This window comes from Procambarus clarkii, chromosome 71, assembly GCF_040958095.1.
Source record: "Procambarus clarkii isolate CNS0578487 chromosome 71, FALCON_Pclarkii_2.0, whole genome shotgun sequence".
Classification (NCBI taxonomy): domain Eukaryota; kingdom Metazoa; phylum Arthropoda; class Malacostraca; order Decapoda; family Cambaridae; genus Procambarus; species Procambarus clarkii.
In genome coordinates, this window is record NC_091220.1 from 9,864,697 (window position 1) to 9,889,759 (window position 25,063).

The following is a 25,063-nucleotide window of genomic DNA, read 5'->3' on the forward strand; positions in this document are numbered from 1 at the left end:
GTCACCATATATGAGTTCCGTATTTTTGAGAATAGCGAAGTTCCACACATTTAACTACGGTATATACGTTTCATATATTACATGAAATAACATGAAATAATTACACATTATTTCATATATTATATCATATATTCCCGTGATCAGAGAATGCATTTTAACAAGAAAAGAAAATATTTTTTTGCAAAGAATTTATTTTTGGAGCTCTACAGGAATGTTATATTTTAAAGGTGCGCAGCACAGTGGTTAAGTAACTCAACCCACACAAGCCCTGTAAGTAACCCAACCCACACAAGCCCTGTAAGTAACCCAACCCACACAAGCCCTGTAAGTAACCCAACCCACACAAGCCCTGTAAGTAACCCAACCCACACAAGCCCTATAAGTAACCCAACCCCCACAAGCCCTATAAGTAACTCAACCCACACAAGCCCTATAAGTAACCCAATTCACACAAGCCCCATAGGTACACTAACCCACACAAGCCCTATAAGTAACCCAACCCCCACAAGCCCTATAAGTAACCCAACCCACACAAGCCCTATAAGTAACCCAACCCACACAAGCCCTATAAGTAACCCAACCCCCACAAGCCCTATAAGTAACTCAACCCACACAAGCCCTATAAGTAACCCAACCCACACAAGCCCTATAAGTAACCCAACCCCCACAAGCCCTATAAGTAACTCAACCCACACAAGCCCTATAAGTAACCCAACCCACACAAGCCCTATAAGTAACCCAACCCACACAAGCCCTATAAGTAACCCAACCCCCACAAGCCCTATAAGTAACTCAACCCACACAAGCCCTATAAGTAACCCAACCCACACAAGCCCTATAAGTAACCCAACCCACACAAGCCCTATAAGTAACCCAACCCACACAAGCCCTATAAGTAACCCAACCCACACAAGCCCTATAAGTAACCCAACCCACACAAGCCCTATAAGTAAACCAACCCACACAAGCCCTATAAGTAACCCAACCCACACAAGCCCTATAAGTAACCCAACCCACACAAGCCCTATAAGTAACCCAACCCACACAAGCCCTATAAGTAACCCAACCCACACAAGCCCTATAAGTAACCCAACCCACACAAGCCCTATAAGTAACCCAACCCACACAAGCCCTATAAGTAAACCAACCCACACAAGCCCTATAAGTAACCCAACCCACACAAGCCCTATAAGTAACCCAACCCACACAAGCCCTATAAGTAACCCAACCCACACAAGCCCTATAAGTAACCCAACCCACACAAGCCCTATAAGTAAACCAACCCACACAAGCCCTATAAGTAACCCAACCCACACAAGCCCTATAAGTAACCCAACCCACACAAGCCCTATAAGTAACTCATCCCACACAAGCCCTATAAGTAACCCAACCCACACAAGCCCTATAAGTAACCCAACCCACACAAGCCCTGTCATCTTGTAACAAAATAAAAATTACTTCATACTTTTCCATTTGAGTGATCTGTTAGTGACCACTCTTCTCCCTCACCACACTGGTCATGTCTTATCCTTCCTGGTCTTCTGTGACTGGTCCCCCTTAGTGACCACTCTTCTCCCTCACCACACACTGGTCATGTCTTATCCTTCCTGGTCTTCTGTGACTGGTCCCCCTTAGTGACCACTCTTCTCCCTCACCACACACTGGTCATGTCTTATCCTTCCTGGTCTTCTGTGACTGGTCCCCCTTAGTGACCACTCTTCTCCCTCACCACACACTGGTCATGTCTTATCCTTCCTGGTCTTCTGTGACTGGTCCCCCTTAGTGACCACTCTTCTCCCTCACCACACACTGGTCATGTCTTATCCTTCCTGGTCTTCTGTGACTGGTCCCCCTTAGTGACCACTCTTCTCCCTCACCACACACTGGTCATGTCTTATCCTTCCTGGTCTTCTGTGACTGGTCCCCCTTAGTGACCACTCTTCTCCCTCACCACACACTGGTCATGTCTTATCCTTCCTGGTCTTCTGTGACTGGTCCCCCTTAGTGACCACTCTTCTCCCTCACCACACACTGGTCATGTCTTATCCCTCCTGGTCTTCTGTGACTGGTCCCCCTTAGTGACCACTCTTCTCCCTCACCACACACTGGTCATGTCTTATCCCTCCTGGTCTTCTGTGACTGGTCCCCCTTAGTGACCACTCTTCTCCCTCACCACACACTGGTCATGTCTTATCCCTCCTGGTCTTCTGTGACTGGTCCCCCTTAGTGACCACTCTTCTCCCTCACCACACACTGGTCATGTCTTATCCTTCCTGGTCTTCTGTGACTGGTCCCCCTTAGTGACCACTCTTCTCCCTCACCACACTCTGGTCATGTCTTATCCTTCCTGGTCTTCTGTGACTGGTCCCCCTTAGTGACCATTCTTCTCCCTCACCACACTCTGGTCATGTCTTATCCTTCCTGGTCTTCTGTGACTGGTCCCCCTTAGTGACCACTCTTCTCCCTCACCATTTTGTCATTTGATCTTATTTCTGAGTACTTCGGTCCAGTGCTTTGACCGCCTTTCAACGTCATCCTTACTGGGTACTTTTTTTTCCTTCTCACATCTGCCAATTCTTCTGAAGTCAATATCAATCATTTTTTGGTGCAAACGAAGGTGTTATTCAAGTTTCAAGTCAATAAGTTCGTAAATTTTTATGATATAAACAGAAATCTGTTATACAAAAGAATAAACATGACAAACATGACATGAGCATGAAAGTGTTAAGTTAAATAATCCATATTGATATACCTACTGAAGTAAGAGTAACTGAAATAAACCATTCTGCAAATAATTAAAGTAAAAGTTATAATTAATAAGAATTTATGAAAGTATACTTTTTCTACACTACATGAAATGACTTTTTCAACAAAAGAAAAGAATAGTAACTCACTTGAGCTGTGTCATGTTTCCTAGAAGTGGAGGAACAAAATCTATATTGTTGTTATGTAGATCAAGTGTTGCCAAACGCTTCAACTTGCTCAGACCTTCAACATAAAGTGCGTTGATCTGGTTATCTGCAGCACACAGTATCTCCAACTGTGCCATTTCATAAAGGCAAGCTGGCAATTGGTCAAACCTGAAAATAATAATTTTCAACTTAAACATGGTTGATCAGTGCAGCAACCAGGAGGCCTGGTCGATGACCGGGCCGCGGGGACGCTAAGCCCCGGAAGCACCTCAAGGTAACCTCAAGGTAGGTTGTTGGTTGGGCAGCAGCCACCAGAAGCCAATGCATCATCATTATGGAAAGAAAACATGAAAGATCCATAAAGTATTCCTTTCTGATAGAGTAACTCAGAAACAATGTTTCTCACTGTCCGTGAGAAAACAGTGGCTCACTGTACTGATATCACTGAGATTGCTTCAAATCTATCCAACACATCAGTTGAACGAGTTCATTTGGCCTACTAGAGTCCAGAGCCAAAACGTGTCCCCTTCACAAAAAGTGGAGGAAGCAAATAACATTCTGCCATTTCAGCAAAGCTGTACAGACAACTACTGGGTTCACAAGACTCAAAAGCCACTAAACTGTCAGATAACTGTCCAAATACTCTATACCTATAAGATAATGTCTGTTTAGAGGTAGAAACCACATCCTTAGGCAAGCCTTACCCAAAATGTAGGAGAAATGGTCTGGGGATACAAGACGGACATAGGCTGGTCCGGTGTATCTTCTTGGTTATCTTGAGGTAGATCGAAGTTAAATGATATCAGAAATATTATTAGTTATTCACACCTCTCATCTGATTCTCTTTGGATTAAATTCTTAACTCTAGGGATTCTCCAAATTAAAGTTGGAGTGTGAAATATTGGTGGAGATGGCCAAAAACTTTTCTGTAATTAGCCCCTTTGGTTCCTAGGAGCTATATCGGGCTGATGTGCATATACCGTATTAGACCAAGACAACAGTCAATCGATGGAGTTCTAGCCTACCGGGGACCAGAGCCAGAACCTGGACCCTTCTAGAGAGGCAGGAGGAGCAATGGCTTATAGACATCCCAGTGTAATTGGAAGGAGTCTATGTCGGCCACCTACCAGGTCAGGCACCCAAAAAGGTAGGAATTCCTCTTGTTGTTCCTCTCTCAATACTTTCTGGGAGGGGGAAGGTGAAGCCCCAGACCCCCACATAGGCGATCCACATTGCAGTTCCAAGGCTGGATATCAAAATACGCGAAAACCGTCGACTGGAGGGTTGCAGGTAGCCTCCGGGACTCACCCAGAAAATGGCGTTTCATTACATTCAACCCTGGTTTTCTCAGGGGAGCCCCTATGACTTCCCAGAGCTACTTCACCAAAAACAACATAAAGGAAGGGACTTATCCGGGAGGCGGCCAGTGCTTCACACCTCAACTCGAAGTCGAGACAGGCTGAAGCCGCCAACCCTAAGCGACACAGGCCCGACTAGGCCCAGGAACGTGCACTAGGTAGAGCGCAGCCAAGACCCTGCTCGACCACCAAAAACCCTGTGCCCGAATTTCAGCTCAGGACATGTTGCCAAAGACGGCAGCAAGAGTTGTAAACTTACAAACGTCATGGGCACGGGGATAGACCACAGGCTAGCTAGCCTTGATAACCTTGTGGACGACCTGGGAGACCCGCACCCGCGAACAGGGAACGAGGGAAACTGGATCAACCCAAAGTGCGTCCCCGGACACAGAAGCCGTGGCATGCATATAACGGAGGAGGGTCACAACTGGACACAAAGCATGATGCACCCCTGGCCTGACCAACCAAGCATCAACAATCCAAGGACCCTTCCGGAAAGCAGCCGTCTCATTCTTCGCCAGAAAAGAAGGAGACGGCTGCAGACGAACAAACCAACTGCCACGACCGAAAGAGCAGACACCCCTGTGCCGGAGTTGAGCATGAAGCTCCCCAACTCGAACCCCAGAGGCTAAAGTCAAGAGGAAAAGAGCCTTCGAGAAACAACACTAAACCGAAGGGGCCATAACAAACTGAGGAGAGAGAAAGGAGAACACTGTCCAACGCCCAGAACAGCTCAGGTGGCGCATGCGCAGGCTAGAGGTAAAACAACGCACGAGACAGCTTGCGAAACGGCGCAGAAGTAACATCAATACCGAAAGCAAGCTGAAGCGGTTCCACCAGTGCCGCACGATACGAGGCAACCGTTTTCAACATAAGATGACAGTCCTGGAACAACTAAGAGAGAGAAAGGACACCACCACCTGAACAGAAAGCAAAGCACAACGACGAAGAGTCAAAAAGAAATGGAAGGACCAGCAGGAAACTTCATACTGCCGCCGAGACGAAGCCTGCAGGTGGGACACTAACAAGGAAGCATCCTGATCACCATAGGAACAATGATAAACTCGAGTCAAAAATACCATATGCGAAAACTTGAAGAGAAGATCAAACCAGCCACGTGACGCACTGGTCCGATCTGCTGAAAGAGGTGCAGCCGCGTGAAAAACTCCGGGTTCGAGCACTGAGAAAGCAGCACCTGAAACCACGGCTGGGCCGGCCACCAAGGGGCCAAGAGGACTACTGTCCCCTGGTAAGTCTCCAAGCAAGTCAGGACCAAGAGCAACAGCTGAACCGGGGGAAAGAGGTACAGAAACACCCACCTCGACCAGTCCTGCCGAAAGGCATTGACCCCGACAGTCTCACAGTCGGGAAAGGGCGCCACATATAGCGGAAGTTGCCGCGACCACGCCGGCGCGATGATGTCCACCTCGGGGCGCTCGAACATCTGGCAGAGCCAACTGAACGAGTCAGCGTTGACCGTCCATTCCAGGGAAAGGGGAACGAAACGAGACAAACCTTCCGCCAAGACGTTGGACACTCCCTGAACCGCCAGGAGAGCCCAACCCCGAGAACTCAGCAGATGAATCACCCGAAGCGCTCAGCCCCAAAGAGCCAAGGACCGCATCGAACCCCCTTGGTTCAGGCAATGAACCACCAGTGTGCAGTCCGAACGGAGCTGGATCATCGATCCGCGGGCGACCCAAATCCTCCGAAGTGCAAACCACACCGCCGCGAACTCCTGCACCATGTTGTGGGCCCGACGGAAGGATGTACCCTACCGCCCCTGGCCGGCCTGGTGAGCACTGGTCACAAAGCCCCAGCCGAGAGATGATGCATCCATGAACACATCAAGCGAGGGCTCAGATAAGTGCCAAGGCACTGAACCCTGAAAAACCCGAAGAGGCAGTCGGTGATGCAGCATCTAACGCAAGGCAGATGCAGGTCCTGCGAGTGGTGTTCCTTGCTTGTACTCCAATTCACCCAGTATAATGAGAGGATATTCGGGTGCCAGCAACTTCGGCGTTGCCCGCAAGGTTTAGGTTGCTGCAACGCGCAAGGTCAGTTGCCTTTCCAGATGCCGCAGCTGCCCCACTTTGGTTATAGGGACTCGGACTTGGGGGTGTTAGTCGCCTCGACTTTGATTTCGTCTGCATCCCCTAGTTCTTCCCCTGCTGTGGTTCATGCTGCCCCCTCCCCCCTCTGCTCCCGGCTCCCAAACGTCTGAGGGTTTTAGAGTCGGGGCAGGGTTTACCTGGAGGTGAGTCTCAAGCAGCTTCGGGGCATACCCCTTCCGGATCAGCGGCGGAGGCACTCGAGCCTGTTCCTCCTGCCTTTTCTTCAGAGGTAGAGGGGTTTAGAGGACACCTCGGCCCCAGGTCCTGACATGACGGTTCCTGGGGCTGAGGAGGAGTCGACTTGGGGTGCTTGGGCCCAGTTTGACCCTGCCTTTGGGCTATGCCAGCGGCCCCCTTCATCCCGACTTTCCCGACGGACTCTGCCTTTTCTTCAGAGGCAACGGGTTTGGAGGACACCTCGGCTCCGGGTCCTGACATGACGGTTCCCAGGGCTGGGGAGGAGTCAACTTGGGGTGCTTGGGCCCAGTTTGACCCTGCTTGGGTGTTGGTACCCTCAGCGTGGGGCTTGTTGTTACAGTCGTAGGGGTTTTCCTATCCCCCCTCCCTGTACCAATTTGATGTGGATGCAACTCCTCCACGAGTTCGGTTCCGGGTTCCCTTGAGTTCCTTCCTTCCTTCCTTCCAGAGGTTTTTGGCTTCCAACATCACATCAAAGGTGGCGTGGGAAGCCCTTGCGAGACCCGGCTTACGCCTCGGTAATGGATCCTTCTTCTTTTGAGTTTGGCTCCTTATTTTTTATCAGGATGTGTTGCGAGTGCCGGAGTCTTCCTGGTTGGTAGACTGCCCCTTTTTTTTGTTGGGGGCATGGCATTCGTTCTGTTGGACCCGTGCGCTTGAATGGCGGGAAATGACAATGGTTGTTCAGGTTTATCTAGGGGCGAATTTGAGCACCTCAATGCTTGCTTGTTCGCCCCCGTACTTCCTTGTGATGTCGGTCAAATTCAGCTTCACGCGCAGGTTTCACCCCTTTCGGCGTCCCTGGTTGTCGAGGACTTGCGCGCCCGTGGGCATTTGGCTTCAGTCTTGCTTTTCTTTTCTCTGCTGGAGCTGTCTTCGGACTGACTCAGCAAGGATGTGCAGGGACTGGGATCTGAGTCGATGTTTGCTTCGGCAGCTTGGGCGTCGGATGCCTTGTTGAAGTTGTTTGCACCGATTCTGAGGAAGGCGGTATCTCTCTGCTTCTTATCTCGTGTGCCGACGGGCGGTGCTCGTCCAATTTTTGGAATCGGCTTGAGCGCTGGCTCTTTGATTTAAGTCCCTGTTATATCTGTTGATGTTTGCAGAGTCTGCGGTGGTGCATTTTCTGCAAGCGGCTTTGTCTACTTGCCGGCGTATGTTGGACTTGTTTGTTCTCCGGGGGGGGGGGGGGGGGGGGGGCCGTGGTGGTCCTGCCCAGAAAGGTCATGCCAGGTCTCGGGGTTCCTTCGGTCGTCGTAAGCCAGTAGTGCCAGGTTCTGGGCCGGCACTTCCACTGGAGCCGTTGGCGTCTGGTCGGCACAGTGATTGCTCTGAGCGTCGGTTGGCCTTTTCGTGGGTCGCTGTCAAGGTTGCCCTGTTGACGGGGTGATAGGGGGAGGCTCGCGCTTTTTGCTCTCGCCTGGTCTCACGATTCATGGGCATTTTGGGTAGTTTCTTCCCGGCTGCGGTGGCGTTAGGTCGCTCCTTCTCCTCCAGGGTGATTGGGGCTGGCAGGGCAGGTCTCTTCTCCTGTGCTCTGTCAGGTCATCCGGGAGTGGGTTCGCTTGGGTGTGGTTAAAAACAACAACATCCCTCAGGCGGGTTTCCCGCCTGTTTTCAGTTCCGAAACGGGATTGTGCGGATCTGTGATTCATACTGGACATGTCTCGTCTGAATCCCTGGGTCTTTTGCCCCTCGTTTCGAATGACCACTCTGTCTCAGGTCCGGCTGCTTTTGGCGCTGGGTGCCTGGATGGTGTCTCTGGACCTCCAGGACGCATATTGGCATGTCCCGATTCATCCCGGGTTCAGTGACTGGCTTGGTTTTGTCGTGGGGTGACAAGCTTACCACTTTCATTGCCTTCCATTCGGCTTGAATCTAGCACCTCGAGTGTTCCCACGCCTTACCACGGTCGTGGTGACCCGTTTGCATCTGTTTGGGGTTTGGGTTCTGGCTTACCTTGACGACTGGCTGGTGTGGGCTCCCAGCCAGTCCACGTGTCTGCTCGCCTGGGATTTGGTTCTTTCCCAGCTTGCCGGGTTCGGGTTCTTGGTGAACTGGAGGAAGTCCTATTTGGTTCCCACTCAGGTTCGGACTTGGCTGGGTCTTGTGTGAGACTCTCGGAGGGCTTCCTTGTCTCTCTCTCCTGCGGCGCTGTTACAGCTGAGGTGTGCAAGCTTGCACACCCAGGCACAAATAAACAAACCGCAGCGCTGTCCCGGTAGCCAGGCAGGGAAGAAACCCACAGAAAAAAATGTCCACCATAACAAAAGGAGACGCGACCGATACAAGAGATCTGAAAACACGCCAGCAAATGTGGGATGTAGGCAGACGAGAGGGACAAAAACCACTCTCCCAGAAAGCAGAAAACCCAGGCAGGGGCAAACAGCCCCAGAACTGCTAGCGGGCACCCCCTACAGCCCCGGAAATCTGCAACAGAGGCCCCGGGGCAGAGCTGTCCTCCATGCCCTCTGCCATTAAAGAAAAGGAAGAGTCCCGGGAAAAGGTATCAAAGAAAGGGCCGGTGGTTAGACCCAGAAGCCTCGGCAGGAGGAGCAGGTTCGAAAGCCTCCGTCCCCAACCCGAACAGGTCAGCCCCAGATGCCGCCCGAGTCTCAGCACCAACTAAACCCTGCCCCAACCCCGAAAACCGCAGACGGTTTGGAACCGGAGACAGGGAAGGGAAAGGGGCGAACAACACCTAACCAAAACGGGACGGCCCCGAGGCATCCGGGTGGGAAACCAACCTAGCGCGTTGCAGCAACCTAAACTGAGCATGCATCGTGGATGCCGCCTGTACTCTAACAGTAAGGACATCATAAGAGTACTGGAGAACAAGCAGAGAACACAACTCACAAGACTCCGGGTCAAGGTGTTAGTGACCCAACAGGCAGCATGACGGAGGTAAAGGAGGCGACTGTCACCCTGAGACAAGGGCACAGCAACCAACGAACTCGCACAAGACGGGTTGGAACCCGGAAGATGCATCCACTGGTTCATCGAGCCCCGACAGGGTTTTCAAGGGCCCGTAGGGTAACAACTATGGGAAGCTCGGGCAAGGTGTTGCTAACTGGTTAAACACCCAAAATTAACAAGGGGTAGAGTATAACACTGAAAACCCCTGCAACATGTACAATCACGGGGGCCTAGCAGAGGGCCGCCAAACACTACTAGTGGAACTAGAGCCACATTAGGCAGACCCCCACCAGGAAAATTAAAAGAAAAACAAAAGAAAAACCCCGCAAAAGTACACCATCCCCAGAGGCAACAGGAACCGGTCGTCGCGTGCGTGGCAGGCCGCACAACACCTTGATGCCCTAACCAGCACAATATCAGTCCCTACCCAGGGCCAAACAAGGGGCCCCAAGCCCCAGCTGGCCCCAAGGGTGAGGCAAATGCTGAGCAGCAAGAACCTCTACGGGAATGGTGCCCAAACACCCCAGGAAAGATAACCCTGTCACGCAGGAGCAGTACTCACAGGGTGCTTAGGGAAGGAAGCCCCTAAGTGCACTGTTATTAATGAGGAACACCTGGCTACCACACAACACAAAAACACAGCAGTGAGCGCCACAAAGGCAAACACCGCCTAGGAAACTGAGGCCAGAGAAGCGTCTGTCCCGGTTGACTTTAGCTTATGAACTGGAGTGCTATGCAGCTGGCGCGGTGAGGTCTGGGCTCCCCCTCTTGGGGAGGGGAAGGCTGCGCGGATGAGCGGCGCGGCAGTAGAGAGTGATGTTTCCTTGTTTGCTTGTTTCCTTGGGATTGAAGGAAGTTCTACCTCTCTGTTTGGTTTTTGGTTTTAGTTTCTTACCATGTGGGGTTTGTTTTGTTATGCCTACCTTTCTGGGTGCCTAACCCTGGTCGATATCAGATAAGGAAAAACCTGAACCACAAGGGGGTTTTCCAGGGCCATTGCTCCCTGAAACCTCTCTGAAGGGGCCAGGTTCTGGCTCATGGTCCCTGGCAGGCCCGAACTTCATAGCTAATGTCCCTGTCTAATATAAAACACATTAGCCTGATAAGCTCCAGGAAGCCTGGAGCTCATTCATTTATCTAGGGGCTCCCCACAGAAACTACCACTTACCACAAGGAAAACTAGGGAGGAACCCCTTCCCCCCCAAAACACTCTGGGCATTCAATCGCCAAGCAGCAAAAGACCAAGAGAGGTAGACCCAAGGTGACTTATGGAAAGGAACTCCAAGCCCCAAGGGTGGTACGTACAGGGCACTCAGGGAAGGTGACCCTAAGCACATGCAGCCCGGGTACTTGTGAATATGACTCCCAGCTTGCACACCACTGTAAGAGCAGTACTGAAACAGAGAACAGTACAACAAAAGTCCGGATCTGGAGCCACAACGACCAAGCTGTATCCCATCAGCCGAAGAACTGCAGAGTGGATCGCCGGTGCTGGGGTCTGGGGCTCCCCCTTCCCCATCCCGGGGTGGGGGGAGCTGCGCAGACAGAGGCGTGGCTTGTGTGATGTCATGCTTGTTTGCTTATCTTCATTTTGGAGAGTTCTGTCCACTAGTTTGTCTATTTTTGTCGTTTTTAACCAGAATAGGGGTTTGTTTTGGGGCGCTTACCTTTCTGGTTGCCTGTCCTGGTCAATGGCATATATAGAATGCTCCAAAATTACATGTGCATTGTAATTTTGGCTATAAGCCATTGCTCCTCGTGCCTCTCTGAGGGGGGCAAGGTTTTAGCTCATGGTCCTTGGTAGGCCTAGAACTCCACCAACATCGACTGATGCCAAAGTTAGGGATATCCATATCAGCCTGGATAGCTCCGGGAAACCGTAGGGGCTACCCCCCCCCCCCCTCAGAAATAATACCTTTCCTACTTCATTCACAACCTAAAATCCAGATCAGTCATTCCTCTGCTTGAACTTAATACTTTCATCAATTTCATTCATTTATCTTCAAACCTAACTGCCTTCCATCTTACTATATCCCAACATTTGTAGTAAAATACAAATACTTCATAAACTTGAAAGACTTACTAAAATTAATATTTATGAAGTATACCTGTTAGCTGTAAGGTTTATCTCACGAAGATACAATAGCTCGGCCAAATCAGTGGGTAAATCACGGAGCTGGTTTGCTTGTAAGTCAAGGAATTGCAAATGCTGGAAATTTCCAATCCACGATGGAAGAGACGTAAGTTTGTTCATCCCCAGCATGATTTCTGATACGTGCTGTGACAGCATAACCAATCTGCAAAAATAACATTACCAACATCATTACAGCATTCTATAATAAGGCATACTGTATACTATTAACTATGTTCATATTAACATCACGATAGCAATGTATATCCCATCCCAGTCCATTTCCAAATACCCTCTCCCATTAGCTCCCTCTGTATGTCAAGGTAATTACCTAGGTTATAGAATGAGAGCTACGCTCGTAGTGTCGCGTCTTCCCAGTACTGTTCCTTGTTATAACACGCTTTGAAACTACTGACAACTTTTGCATCCACTGACTTCTCACTTAACTTGTTCCAACTGTCTTTAACTATGACTCCAAAAGACAATTTTCTATTATTTTTGACACTTATTTCCTTAGCTTGAATCTATGATATCTTGCTCTTGAAAGATGCAGGTTTCAAGAATTCCTCTTTATCAATTTCTGTTACTATTTTCTAGGTATAACAGTCATCATATCACCACTTTTTCTTCAATCTTTTAGCTTTAGCATATTTAACATCTCTAGCTACTACCTATAGCTATCTTGAGGTTATCTTGAGATGATTTCGGGGCTTTAGTGTCCCCGCGGCCCGGTCCTAGACCAGGCCTCCACCCCCAGGAAGCAGCCCGTGACAGCTGACTAACTCCCAGGTACCTATTTACTGCTAGGTAACAGGAGCATTCAGGGTGAAAGAAACTTTGCCCATTTGTTTCTGCCTCGTGCGGGAATCGAACCCGCACCACAGAATTACGTATTTTGTATTTATACAAAATACAAGCTCTTGTATTTTGGTTCCAGAATCCACTTTGTGGCATGTCTTTACACCTTTTCCAGTTTATTGATGTGCTTCTTGAGATATGAACACCATACAACTGTTGCATATTACAAGTTTGGTCTCACAAAATTCGTGAACAGTTTCTTAAATATTTTATCATCCAGGTATTTAAAAGCAATTCTGAAATTTGGAGAGCAAAGCACATGCTCCTCGTACAATGTCCTTTATGTGGTCATCTGGTGACAGTCTACTATCCAGAACCATCCTCTAGACTTCTTTCTTGGTCAGAGTTCTTTAATGTGTTTCCATATAATTTGTAGGATGTGTAGGGCCTTTATTCTCCTATTCCACATTCTATGAAGTGGCATTTATTCACATTGCATTCCATTTGCCAGGTGTTGATCCATAAGCTTATTTTGTCCAGGTCATCTTGATGGGCATGACAATCTTTTAAGTCTCTTTATCTTCATTAGTAACTTAGCACCATACCTGTCATTTACCTGTCCATGATTCTGAGGTACAATGCCCCTGAGGCCCAGTCTCTGACCAGGCCTCTTGGGTAATGGTCTAATCAACCAAGCTTGATACCTGCTAGATGGGGTTCTGGGAGTTCTGCTACTCCAAGCCTGGCTCGAGGCCAGGCTTGACTTGTACGAGTTTGGTCCACCAGACTGATGCTTGGAGCAGCGCGCAGGCCCACATATTCACCACAGCTTGGTTGATATGGCACTCCTTGAAGAAAACTATTTAGTTTTCTCTTGATGTCCACGGTTGTTCCGGCAATATTTCTTATGTTCGCTGGTAGGACGTTGAACAACCGCGGACCTCTGATGTTTATACAGTGTTCTCTGATTGTGCCCATGGCACCTCTGCTCTTCACTGGTTCAATTCTAAATTTTCTTCCATATCATTCACTCCAGTATGTTGTTATTTTACTGTGTAGATTTGGGACCTGGCCTTCCGGTATTTTCCCACGTATATATTATTTGATATCTCTCTCTCGTCTTCTTTCTAGTGAGTACATTTGGAGAGCTTTGAGACGATCCCAATAATTTAGGTGCTTTATCGCGTCTATGTGTGCCGTATATATTCTCTGTATTCCCTCTATTTCAGCAATCTCTCCTGCTCTGAAGGGAAAAGTGAGTACTGAGCAGTACTCAAGATAGGACAGCACAAGTGGTTTGAAGAGTACAACCATTATGATGGGGTCCCTGGATTTGAAAGTTCTCGTAATCCATCCTATCATTTTTCTGGCTGATGCAATATTTGCTTGGTTATGCTCCCTAAACGTTGAGTCGTCAGACATCATTATTCCCAAATCCTTTACATGCTGTTTTCCTACTATGGACAGATTTGATTGTGTTTTGTACCCTGTTTTATGTTTAAGTTCCTCATTTTTATCGTACCTAAGTACCTGGAATTTATCACTGTTAAACATCATGTTATTGTCTGCTGCCCAGTCAAAAGCATTATTAATACAGTGGTACCTCGGATTACGAGTGGCTCTGGTTACGAGTTTTTCGGGTTACGAGCAGGAATTGCTTGGAAAATTTGCATCGAGATATGAGCGTTGCATCGGGATACGAGTGTGTTGATATGCGTACAGGTCGACCAAGCACGTGGTGGCACAGCAATCGCCCCTCAGTTTACCAGTGCCTCGCGCCCAGTGACTATCCTGCCTAAATTCTTCACCAGGATTTACAGTGTTTTGTTGGATATTTGGCCATTTTAGCATAAAAGTTGTTATATATCTCGCCATGGGTCCCAAGAAAGCCAGTGGTAAGGTTCAACCTAAGAAAATAGTTGTGAATAGAGGCAGTAGAGGATGTCCCTTCCTTATTAAGAAAATGTGTCAAGTATGGAAAGAACTGCAAAGTTTTGTTGAAAAAACTCACCCAGATAAAGCTGTAGCAGGCCATTGCATTGACCTTTTAAATGACAATGTGATGTCTTACTACAGACAAGTGTTGCAAAGAAGGGAAAACAATCTTCAATGGATCGTTTCGTTGTGAGAAAATCAAGCAGTGAGCCACAACCAGGACCTAGTGGTATGCAGGCAAAACGTGCCAGAGTGCACTCCAGAAAAATCTCTACTGCCTGATGTTATAATGGAAGGGGACTCCCCTTTTAAACAGTAACACCTCTCATCCTCCCCCTCCTCACAATCTTCCATACGCCAACAGCAGTCATCAGCAAGGGTAAGTAATAACTTGAACATACTTTTGTAGTGTAGATTTCAATGAATTAGGTATAAAATTTAGTTTGAAGTGAGTTTTTGGGTAGTCAGGAACGGATTAATTCATTTCCCATTATTTCTTATGGGAAAATTAGCTTCAGTTTACGAGTTTTCGGGTTACGAGCCATCTCCATGAACGGATTAAACTCTTAAACCAAGGTACCCCTGTATCTGTTTGAAGTTTTTCAATGTCTTCAGCAGAGATAATTTTCATGCTGATTCTTGTGCCATCTGCAAAGGATGATACGAAGCTGTAACTTGTATTTTTGTCTATATCTGATATGAGAATAAGGAAAAGCAGTGGTGCAAGGACTGTACCCTGAGGTAAAGAGCTTTTAACTGCGTTTGGACTCGATTTTATATGGTTGACTGTTACTTTTTGTATTTTGTTTGACAGAAAAATGAGCAGCCAGCATCCTACTTTACCAGTTATTCCCATTGACCTCATTTTGTGTGCTATCACTCCATGGTCACATTTATCGAATGTCTTTGCAAAGTCTGTGTATACCACATCTGCATTTTGTTTTTCTTCTAATGCCTCAGTGATTTCATCGTAATGGTCAAGTAGCTGTGAGAGGCATGATCTTCCCGCTCTAAATCCATGTTGGCCTGGGTTGTGGAGGTCATTGGTTTCCATGAAACTAGTGACCTGACTCCTGATCACTCTCTCAAATACTTTTATTATGTGGGATGTTAATGCAACTGGTCTATAATTCTTTGCCAATGCTTTGCTCCCTCCCTTGTGTAGAGGAGCTATGTCTCCTGATTTAAGCGCATCTGATACCACCCCCCGTGTCCAAGCTCTTCCTCCACACTATACTGAGTGCCTGCGCTACTGGCACCTTGCATTTCTTTATAAAAATTTAATTCCATGAGTCTGGACCCATGGAATGGCCAATGTTTCAAAGGCACAAAGGCAATGTCAAAGGCACATGTTTCAGACAGACTTGATATGCTTCAGATGTTCATATGCAAGCTGCTTGATGAAGCTGCTCACAACTTGACATATGATCACAGCCTGATTGATCAGATATCCTTTGAAGATAATTGCCAAGTTCCCTTTTGAACACTGCGAGAGGTAGGCCAGTTATGCTCCCATATGTGTAAGGGTAGTGCGTTAAATTGTCTTAGACCTTTGATGTTGACAGAGTTCTCTCGTAGTGTGCCTATTGCACCTCTTCATTGGGCTAATTTGCATATCCTGCTATTCCTCCTTGTCTCAAGTGGTGTTTTTTCTATGTGCAGATTTGGAACCAGTCCTCCTAGTATTTTCCAAGTGTAAATTATTATGTATCTCTTCTGCTTACATTCTGGTGAATACAGATTTAAACTTTTTTAAGTAGTCTCCAATAATTTAGATGTTATAGTTGATTTTAGCAGTAAAAGATATTTGCACAGACTCCAGGTCAGCAATTTCTCCAGCTTCAAATGGGCCCTTAGACCCTTGTGCACCCTGCACGGGGTCTGCTTTTGCAGGGTATGGGGTTTTTGTATCCCCCTTTCCTTTGTAAGTTTGCCTTAGGTGGGGCTCTCCCCCCCTTCCCCTGGAGTTCGTTTCTGGGTGCCTTTGGGCTCTGGAGATTGTCTTTTCAGAAGTTTCTTTCCTCTCGTATTTCCTCTTCGGAGGATCGGGAGGCCCTCTGTGCTTACCTCCTATGTGAACCAGTTTATGCCTTGGTGATGCATCCAGCCTCTTTTGAGTTTGGTTATTGCTCAACTTATTAGGTGCATTACAAGGTTCCGGAGTCGTCGTGGCTACCAGGTCCGAACCTGGGGCGGAACCAGATGGGACTTCCTCCAGTTCACCAGGAACCTAAACCCAGCGAGCTGGGAGAGAACCACACCCCTGGTGAGCAGACAAGCAGACTGACTGGGAGCCCACACCAGCCAGTTACCAAGGTAGGCCAGGACCCGAACCCCTAGCAGATGCAGATGGGTTACCATGACCCGGGTAGATGCGTGAATACGCGAGGTGCCAGATTCAAGCCAAAAGGAAGGCAACGAAAGCGGTAAGCTTGTCTCCCCATCACGAAACCTAACCAGTCCCTGAACTCCGGATGAATGGGAATATGCCAATACGCATCCTGAAAGTCCAGAGATACCATTCAAGCACCCGACTCCAACAGGAGCCGGACCTGAGACAGAGTGGTCATCCAAAAGGAGGGGCAAAGAATCTAGGGGTTCAGACGAGACAAGTCCAGAATGAAATGCAGATCTGCACAGTCCCGTTTCAGCACTGGAAACAGGCGGTAAACCCACCTGAAGAACGGGATCATTTTGACTATGCCCCAGGTGCACCAACTCCAAGATGACCCGACGGAGGGCATCTTATCTTGAGATTATCTTGAGATGATTTCGGGGTTTAGCATCCCTGCAGCCCAGTACTCGATCAGGCCTCCTTTTTGTTTCACACCCCCCCAAGAAGCAGCCCGTAGAAGCTGTCTAACTCCCAGGTACCTATTTACTGCAAGGTGAACAGAAGCATCAGGGTTAAAGAAACTCTGCCCATTTGTTTCCGCCTCCATCGAAGATCGAACCCGGAACCTTAGGACTATGACTCCAGAGCAATGTTCACTCAGCTGTCAGGCCTCTGGAGAAGAAGTCTGGACAAGGGAAGAAGCCTGCCCAACCCGCCCCGAACCCCCCGGAGGCGGAGCTGCTCAACGACACAACAGGCTGCAGGGGACGACCCAAAACACCCATGACTCATAAGACCAGGCGTGAGCAAACAGAGCCAACTTTTTCCCCATCGCCCAGTTAATAGGGTGACCCATAAAAGGGCCTACGCCCCGTATGAGAAGACTGCTGACAAGCAGAGCGAATATCTCACTGACCAGACACTGCCATCTACGAAGGAAATGCTGGCCCACCCAGACCAGAGGAACCCCGAGCCCTGACACGACTCTTCTGAGAAAGCTAAGAACGGCCACCCAGAGAACCAACAAAACCAACATAGGACGACAACTAGATGATGCAGCCTGCAGAAACTGTGCGAAAGTAGCCTATGCAAACAGCAACAGACAAAAAGATAACGAAAACCTAAGACCCATGGCGCAAGCGGATTCCATAGAGAGAGCGAGTACGACCTGCAGGCATGCGAGGCGAGAAGCAAGGAACAGAGACACTGCCTCCCTGAGAAACGGTGCAAACAACTTCAATAATATGGCCGACGCCCGAGCCGCCAAGGCCAGCGCACCAAACAAAGACCCGACACTCAACGCCTCCACATCCTCCTCAAGCCAGTCTGAAGACAGCTCGAGAAGGGAAAAGAAGGGCAAGGCCAAAGCCAAATCCCCTCGAGCCGCCTAGGATGCTGAAAAGGTGGGAACCTGCACGTGCAGCTGTACCAGGCTAACATCCCGAGGAAACACAGGGGCGAACAAGCATGCATTAAGGTGCTCAAACTCGCCCCCCCCCCCAAAGTAAACCTACAGAATGGTAGAAGCCTCCCGACATTCGAGTGTGCAGGTCTGACAAAACCAATGCCACCACCCCTGCGAAAAGAATGGGCAGTCCACCAGCCAGGAAAACTCTGGAACCTCATAACGCACCCAATATGGGAAAGAACAACCAAACTCAAACGATGACGGATCCATCACAGAGGCAGAATCCAGGTCTTGCAGGAGGTACGCCGCAACTGCCTCCCGAACTTCCTTAGGGTAGATACAGGGAAGAAAACCCCTCCCCCTGCAATAACAAACCCCACGAAGAGGGTACTAAAACCCCAGCAGGATCAAAGGCGGCCCAAGCCTCTTAAATCAACTCCTCCCTCACCCCGGGATCCTCCAAACCAGGACCTGGGGAGAGCTGTCCTCCATGCCCTCTACCCCTGAAGTAAAGGCAGAGTCCTGGGGAAGGCAGCAAAGAAGGGGGTTTGCTGGTAGGACTTAAAAGCCTCGGAAGGAGGAACAGGCTCAAATGCCTCCGTCTCCAACTCGAATGGGGCAGCCCCTGAAGCTGCTCGAGTCTCATCACCAACTAAACCCCGCCCCGACTCCAAAACCCTCTTAAGACATTTCAGAGCCGGCCGGGAAAGGACTGGGGAGCACGGACTGAACCAAATCGAAGCGACTAATGCATCCCCCCCCTAAATTTGGGTCCCTATAACCAAAACGGGGCAGCATTGAGGCATCCGAGCGCGCAACCAACCTAGCGCATCACGGCAACCTAAACCGAGCATGCAACACGGAGTCCGTCTGTACCCGAACCACAATTTCTATAGAATGGGTAAATTGGAGCACGAGCAGAGAACACGTCTCGCAAGACTCTGGGTCAAAGGTGTTCTTGACCCAACAGGCAGCATGACGGAGGCAAAATCGGTGACTGCCACCCTCAGACAAAGACACACAGCAACCTTCAAATTCGCACGAGGCGAACTGGAACTCTGAAGACACATCCATCGGTCCACTGAGCCCCGACGGGGTTGTCCAGACCCGTAGGCTGAATGCTGCGGGAAGCCTAGTTAAGGTGCTACAAAGCCTGTTAAACCCAAGAGCTAACAAAAGGGGGATGAGCCAAAATCCCTGAAATTCCTTCAACATGTACAATCACAGGGGCCTAGAGGAGGGGCCACGCAAACATAGCACAATAAGTGGACCAATAGCCAAACAAGGCAGATCCCCTCCTGGCAAAGAGAACAAAAATAAAAGAAAAAACTCCGCAAAAGTACAATGTCTCCAGAGAGAAACAGGAAAACGCCCACTGCGTAGGTAGGCAAGCTGTGCAGCACCTTGCGCCCCAACCAGCAACTACACCACTTCCTACCCACGGCCAAACAAAGACCACAAAACCCTAGCTGGCTCTAAAGGGAGGGCAAATGCCAATCAGCAAGAACCCCTATGAAAGTGGTTACCCGAAGGCACTATGGAAAGCAACCCTAGCACCCAAGGTTGGTGCTTACAGGGCGCTTAGGGAAGGTAGCATAAGTGCATCCAACCCCAATTCACCGATGAAACACCAAGCTACCACACCACAACATGGCAGAGAACACCACTACTGTATCTTTTTGAGGTTATCTTGAGATGATTTCGGGGCTTAGCATTCCTGTGGCCTGATCCTCAACCAGGCCTCCTTTTTTTGTTACAAATCCCCAGGAAGCAGCCCATAGCAGCTGTCTAACTCCCAGGTACCTATTTACTGCTAGGTAACAGGGGCATCAAGGTGAAAGAAACTCTGCCCATTTGTTTCCGCCTCCACCGGGGATCGAACCCGGCATCTCAGGACTATGAATTCGAAATGCTGTCCACTTAGCTGTCAGGCCACTAAGGTGAAACACAGCCAAGAAATCAAGGCCAGAGTTGATGATAGCCCCAGATCACATCAGCCAACGAACAGAGGTGTGAGTAGACAGTGCAGGGGTCTAGGGCTCCCCCCTTCCCCTCCCGGGGAGGGGAGGGCTGCACGGAAGAGCGGCGCGGCGAAGGTGTATGACGTTTGCTTGTTTCCTTGAGAGTTGGAGGAGTTCTGCATCCCTGTTCAGTCTTCAGTTGCAATTTTTGTACTAAGTGGAGTCTGTTTTGTAATACCTACCTTTCTGGGTGCCTAACCCCTGGTTGATGGCAGACATGGAATACCCCTAACCACAGGGGGGGGGGGGTATTCACTACACTGGAATTCCCAGTGTAGTCCCAGTATTCCCAGCCACTGCTCCCTGTGCCTCTCTGAGGGGGGCCAGGTTTTGGCTCGTGGTCCCCGGTAGGCTGAACTCCACTGACTAATGCCCTAGACTAATATATTGCATATCAGTCCGATAGCTCAAGGATGCCGGAGGGGCTCTGCACAGAAAACTGAAGAACAGCTATGGCATAATATCTAAATAAAATAACAGATTTATCTTACTTATCAGGAACTTGTGTCAGCTGATTTTTCCCAAGGTCAACTGTCCTCACTCTGGCCTCAGAAGCATTTTCAAATAACACATCTGGAATGTCCGAGGCCTTCTCATTGTAAGCCAATGTTTGGGTATTTCTCATCTGGTATTTGTCCGGGATTGATCTGTTTTCCAGAAGCAAATTGCTATCAGCTGCACTATTTTCAAAGCCTATAAAAAAGTATTGGAAAAAACAATTTAATAATACTGTATATAAAGAACTGACAATGAACCTATTATATTATAAAAACAGTACCATCACTTAAATAAGTTAATCAAAATCAATGCAGCCTTTTATCCCATTAACATGTAGTGAATGGTAGCCCACATTATACCACACACACACACACATGTAGAGTAGTGTACTCTCTCAGGCAGTGAATGGATCACATTATACCACACACACACACATGTAGAGTAGTGTACTCTCTCATGCAGTGAATGGATCACATTATACCACACACATTCTCAAACCTCATTCTGGAGACATTCTTGTATCAACACATAAAGCAAGCCACAAGAATGAGGGAAGGAAATGTACCGTCAGTACTGGATCTAGTATTCACCAGGAAAGAAGAAGAGATTTTTGACATCCAGTACCTTCCTCCCTTGGGAAAGAGTGATCACGTCCTGTTAGACATTAAATATGCTTTAAGATATCATCTAGAAGAAAATGGGGACATTGAAACAGTTGATAAACTCGATTTAAGGAGAGGCAACTTTGGGGAACTTCAAAATTTTTTTAATGAGTGTAATTGGACAGAATTGTTGCTAGGTAGGGAAGTAAATGAAATGTATGCCAAATTTTTAAAACTATACGAGGAAGGCACACAAACATTCATACCAAAACAGAGATGCAGGGCCAGAAAACAGGATTGGTTCGACAGAAATTGTGAGAGGGCAAGAGACCAAAAGACACAAAAATGGAATCAGTATAGGAAGAGGCCAAACCCCAAACATACCAGCGATACAAAGATGCGAGAAACAACTATACAGCAGTAAGGAGAGAGGCAGAAAGAAATTTTGAAAAAGGGATAGCAGATAAATGTAAAACAGAACCGGGCCTATTCTTCAAATTCATAAACAACAAATTGCAGGTAAAGGATAATATCCAGAGGTTGAAAATGGGAAACAGATTCACGGAAAATGAAAAGGAAATGTGTGAAACATTAAATGAAAAGTTCCAAAGTGTGTTTGTACAAAATGAAATCTTCAGAGAACCAGACACAATAAGAATTCCAGAGAACAACATAGAGCGGATAGAGGTGTCTAGAGATGAAGTGGAAAATATGCTAAAGGAGCTCGGGAAGAACAAAGCAGCTGGCCCAGATGGCGTTTCACCATGGGTTCTGAGAGAATGTGCATCTGAGCTCAGCATTCGACTTCACCTGATCTTTCAGGCATCCCTGTGTACAGGAATTGTAGCAGACGTGTGGAAACAGGCTAACATAGTTCCAATCTACAAAAGTGGCAGCAGGGAAGACCCCCTCAATTATAGACCTGTATCATTGACAAGTGTAATAGTGAAAGTATTGGAAAAGCTAATCAAAACTAAATGGGTAGAACACCTGGAGAGAAATGATATAATATCAGACAGACAGTATGGTTTTCGATCTGGAAGATCCTGTGTATCGAATTTACTCAGTTTCTATGATCGAGCCACAGAGATATTACAGGAAAGAGATGGTTGGGTTGACTGCATCTATCTGCACCTAAAAAAGGCTTTCGACAGAGTTCCACATAAGAGGTTGTTCTGGAAACTGGAAAATATTGGAGGGGTGACAGGTAAGCTTCTATCATGGATGAAAAATTTTCTGACTGATAGAAAAATGAGGGCAGTAATCAGAGGCAATGTATCGGAATGGAGAAATGTCACAAGTGGAGTACCACAGGGTTCAGTTCTTGCACCAGTGATGTTTATTATGTACATAAATGATCTACCAGTTGGTATACAGAATTATATGAACATGTTTGCTGATGATGCTAAGATAATAGGAAGGATAAGAAATTTAGATGATTGTCATGCCCTTCAAGAAGACCTGGACAAAATAAGTATATGGAGCACCACCTGGCAAATGGAATTTAATGTTAATAAATGTCATGTTATGGAATGTGGAATAGGAGAACATAGACCCCATACAACCTATATATTATGTGAGAAATCTTTAAAGAATTCTGATAAAGAAAGAGATCTAGGGGTGGTTCTAGATAGAAAACTATCACCTGAGGACCACATAAAGAATATTGTGCAAGGAGCCTATGCGATGCTTTCTAACTTCAGAATTGCATTTAAATACATGGATGGCGATATACTAAAGAAATTGTTCATGACTTTTGTTAGGCCAAAGCTAGAATATGCAGTTGTTGTGTGGTGCCCATATCTTAAGAAGCACATCAACAAACTGGAAAAGGTGCAAAGACATGCTACGAAGTGGCTCCCAGAACTGAAGGGCAAGAGCTACGAGGAGAGGTTGGAAGCATTAAACATGCCAAAACTAGAAGACAGAAGAAAAAGAGGTGATATGATCACTACATACAAAATAGTAACAGGAATTGATAAAATCGACAGGGAAGATTTCCTGAGACCTGGCACTTCAAGAACAAGAGGTCATAGATTTAAACTAGCTAAACACAGATGCCGAAGAAATATAAGAAAATTCACCTTCGCAAATAGAGTGGTAGACGGTTGGAACAAGTTAAGTGAGAAGGTGGTGGAGGCCAAGACCGTCAGTAGTTTCAACGCGTTATATGACAAAGAGTGCTGGGAAGATGGGACACCACGAGCGTAGCTCTCATCCTGTAACTACCTTACCTTGAGGTTACCTTGAGGTGCTTCCGGGGCTTAGCGTCCCCGCGGCCCGGTCGTCGACCAGGCCTCCTGGTTCCTGGATTGGCCAACCAGGCTGTTGGATGCGGCTGCTCGCAGCCTAACATATGAGTTACAGCCTGGTTGATCTGGTATCCTTTGGAGGTGCTTATCCAGTTCTCTCTTGAACACTGTGAGGGGTCAGCCAGTTATACCCCATTTGTGTAATGGAAGCGTGTTGAACAGTTTCGGGCCTCTGATGTTGATAAGAGTTCTCTCTCAGAGTACCTGTTGCACCTCTGCTTTTCAACGGAGGTATTCTGCACATCCTGCCATGCCTTCTGATCTCATGTGATGTTATTTCTGTGTGTAGGTTTGGGACCAGCCCCTCTAATATTTTCCATGTGTAAATTATTATGTATCTCTTCCACCTGCGCTCAAGGTTATCTTGAGGTTATCTTGAGATGATTTCGGGGCTTCAGTGTCCTCACGGCCCAGTCCTCGACCAGGCCTCCACCCCCAGGAAGCAGCTCGTGACAGCTGACTAACACCCAGGTACCTATTTTACTGCTAGGTAATAGGGGCATAGCATGAAAGAAACTCTGCCCATTGTTTCTCGCCGGCGCCCGGGATCGAACCCGGGACCACAGGATCACAAGTCCAGTGTACTGTCCGCTCATCTGACCGGCTCCGATTTAGGGAATTTAGGGAATATGATTTAGGGAATACAGATTTAGGCATTTTAGTTGGTCCCAGTAGTTTAGATGTTTTACTGAGTGGATTCTAGCAGTAAAGGAACTCTGCACGCTCTCCAGGTCAGCAATTTCTCCAGCTTTGAAAGGGGTTGTCATTGTGCAGCAGTACTCCACTCTAGAGAGCACTAGCGATTTGAAAAGTATCATCATCAGTATAGCATCTCTAGTGTGAAAAATTTTTGCTATCCAACCTGTCATTTTTCTTGCAATTATGACAGCTACTTTATTGTGTTCTTTAAAGGTATATCTTCCGACATGAGTACACCCAAATCTTTTACATTGTCTTTCCGTTCTATGTTATGATTTGAATGAGTTTTGTACGTGGTTTCCGTTTTTATATTTTCATTTTTTCTGTAGCGCATGAGCTAGAACTTATCTTCGTTAAACACCATATTATTTTCTGTAGACCATAGAAAGACCCCTCTACTTTCATGAAAATCCTAGTGTCATCTGCAAAAGATGATACAGTACTATAGATTGTGTCCTTGTCTATGTCCGATATGAGGATGAGAAAAAGTACTGGAGCAAGCACAGTGCCCTAAGGGACTGAGCTCTTCATGGTTGATGGTCCGGATTTTATTTTGTTGACTATTACACATTGGGTTCTGTTAGTCAGGAAATTGTAGATCCATCTGCCTATTTTTCCGGTAATTCCTGTTGAACACATTTTATGTGCAATAACACCATGGTCACATTTGTTGAAGGCTTTTGCAAAATCTGTGTAAATTACATCAGCGTTTTGATTGTCTTCCATGGCATCTAATGCCATGTCATAGTGGTCCAGCAAATGTGGCAGGCAAGAGCGTCCTGTTCTGAAACCATGTTGTCCGGGGTTATGGAGATGCTGTGATTCC

General features: G+C 47.6%; 1 protein-coding gene across 2 annotated transcripts in view; it reads right to left on the bottom strand.

Annotated features, from left to right (window-relative positions):
• Nucleotides 1-25,063, bottom strand: part of LOC123745510 (leucine-rich repeat-containing protein 40) — a 124,088-nt gene that overhangs the window by 9,765 nt on the left and 89,260 nt on the right. For both annotated transcript variants that reach the window (XR_011224255.1, XM_045726091.2), the window contains exons 10-12: nucleotides 20,618-20,819; nucleotides 11,607-11,795; nucleotides 2,895-3,080 (exon numbers count right to left, since the gene is read on the bottom strand). Coding sequence is in view for 1 of the 2 variants with exons in the window: in XM_045726091.2 (XP_045582047.2) it covers nucleotides 2,895-3,080; nucleotides 11,607-11,795; nucleotides 20,618-20,819 (577 nt within the window). In the remaining variant the exon portion in view is untranslated. The remainder of the gene's footprint in view (nucleotides 1-2,894; nucleotides 3,081-11,606; nucleotides 11,796-20,617; nucleotides 20,820-25,063) is intronic.